Source organism: Palaemon carinicauda, chromosome 8, assembly GCF_036898095.1.
Source record: "Palaemon carinicauda isolate YSFRI2023 chromosome 8, ASM3689809v2, whole genome shotgun sequence".
In the NCBI taxonomy this organism is placed as follows: domain Eukaryota; kingdom Metazoa; phylum Arthropoda; class Malacostraca; order Decapoda; family Palaemonidae; genus Palaemon; species Palaemon carinicauda.
In genome coordinates this window covers 167,325,280-167,327,779 of record NC_090732.1, presented here as the reverse complement: position 1 = coordinate 167,327,779, position 2,500 = coordinate 167,325,280, and the positions used below count along the sequence as shown (strand labels likewise).

The 2,500-nt window shown below is 34.0% G+C and overlaps 1 protein-coding gene across 1 annotated transcript in view; it reads right to left on the bottom strand.

Moving 5' to 3' along the window:
* The window catches only part of LOC137645089 (GTP-binding protein RAD-like), a 55,871-nt gene that overhangs the window by 50,239 nt on the left and 3,132 nt on the right, over positions 1-2,500 (bottom strand). Inside the window, exon 2 of the mRNA XM_068377940.1 lies at positions 471-634. Coding sequence (XP_068234041.1) covers positions 471-558 — 88 coding nt within the window. The 5' untranslated portion in view covers positions 559-634. The remainder of the gene's footprint in view (positions 1-470; positions 635-2,500) is intronic.

Below are 2,500 nucleotides of genomic sequence, written 5' to 3'. Positions count from 1 at the left end.
TATATATATATATATATATATATATATATATATATATATATATATATATATATACACACACACACACACATATATATATATATATATATATATATATATATATATATATATATATATATATATATTCCTCTCACGTAGACATTAGTAATATTAGCCAATCGGATCATACTTACATGACATTCTTTGACAAAAAGTTTGAAATGATCAGTAACATAAAAAAGTTAATATAATTTCAGGCCAGCAAAGTAACAATGCTTAAACATCTGAAGTGCACTTACCTGCTTCACAAGTAAACAATGTTAGAGATTGCTTTAGTCAATGAAAATAAAAACAAAGATGAACTAATAGAATTTAACACCTGTGATACACAGGCAAATCAGTTATTAGATACTGCTATAATTTCCTGAAAACAAACCTTTGTGAAGTTGTTCTACTTCAGAGAATCTAAATAATAGGTTAATTCTACTCACCAGGTGAGTCATCGTAGGCGCACATGTATTCAGAAGTCATAAACTGCGTGATGAGGGTCGACTTGCCAACGCCCACGGAGCCAATCATAACCACGCGGTACTGAGGGGATGGATTGGGCGTAGGCACTTTGCTGCAGCCAGGTGTGGATGTACTTGAGCCCACGCTGTTGAGAAGAGAGCATCTTATAGATGAAATTATTCATATTTCAAATACATATTTCTTAATATAAGTGGATTGCATTTTAAACAAAACTTACTTAGACTTGCTTCACTCAACCGGATTTTTGCCGTACGGAAATATTTCCGCTCGTTAAGATGCATGTCTTCACCGAAAAAGATCTTGTAGATGAAATTATTCATATTTCAAATACGTATTTCTTTATATAACCGAAATATATTTTAAACAAAACTCACTTCAGTTCGCTTCATACAAGCGGATTTTTTGCCGTACGGAAATATTTCCGAGCGTTAACATGCATGTCTTCACCAAGAAGGATCTTCTTATAGGAGATGAAATTATTCATATATGAAATGCATATTTCCTTATATTAGTGAATCTTATCTTAAACAATACTCACTTAAGCTCGCTTCATACTAGCAGATTTTTACCGTACGGAAATATTTCCGAGCGTTAACATGCATGTCATCACCGAGAAGGATCATCTCATAGGAGATAAAATCATACATATTTCAATTACATATTTCCTTATATTAGTGAATTGCATTTTTCAACAAAACTCACTTAGGTTCGCTTGAAACAAGCGGATTTTTGCCGTTCGGAAATATTTCCGCTCATTAAAGGGACATGTCATCACTGAGAAGGATCATCTTATAGGAGATAAAATTATACATATTTCAACTACATATTTCCCTATATTAGTGAATAGCATTTTCAACATAACTCACTTAGGCTCGCTTGACTCAAGCGGATTTTTGCCGTTCGGAAATATTTCCGCTCGTTAAAGGGGCATGTCTTCACCAAGAATGATCTTTTAGGAGATGAAATTATTCATATTTTAAATACATATTTCTTTATATTAGTGAATTGCATTTTCATCAAAACTCACTTAGACTCACTTCACAGGAGTGGATTTTGCCGTACATAAATTTTTCCGCTCGTTAAGAGGCATGTCTTCACCGAAAAAGATCTTCTTATAGATGAAATTATTTATATTTCCAATACGTATTTCTTTATATAAGTGAAATGTATTTTAAACAAAACTCACTTCAGTTCGCTTCATACAAGCGGATTTTTTGCCGTACGGGTACGGAAATATTTCCGACCATTAACATTCATGTCATCACCGAGAAGGATCTTCTTAAAGGAGATGAAATTATTCATATTTGAAATGCATATTTCCTTATATTAGTGAATCTTATTTTGAACAATACTCACTTAAGATCGCTTCATACTAGCAGATTTTTACCGTACGGAAATATATCCGAGCTTTAACGTGCATGTCATCACCGAGAAGGATCATCTTATAGGAGATAAATTTATACATATTTTAAATACACATTTCCTTATATTAGTGAATTGCATTTTCAATAAAACTCACTTAGGCTCGCTTGACACAAGTGGATTTTTACCGTTCGGAAATATTTCCGTTCGTTAAAGGGGCATGTCTTCACCGAAAAAGATCTTCTTAAAGATGAAATTATTCATATTTTAAATACAAATTTCTTTATATTAGCAAATTGCATTTTAAGCTAAACGATTTAGGTTCGCTTGACACGAGCTGATTTTTGCCGTACGGAAATATTTCCGATCGTTAGGAGGCATGTCTTCACATGAGAGGGTTTTCCCGAGCGGCCTCGTAGTTTCTATAGGCCGCTACACTGGAACCACGCGGGTTACCAGTCACACAGCTAGTAAATCACTACCGCTCCGGACAGCGTGTGAGGGGCCTTTTGATCTTCATGGATTTTTAATCCGCGCGGACAAAAGCCGCCTTTTTTGTGCACGAAAAAATAAAGAGCTTTCTTTTCTATTTTCTCAGAAGGGAAATTTTGATAATCGGTGAATAATA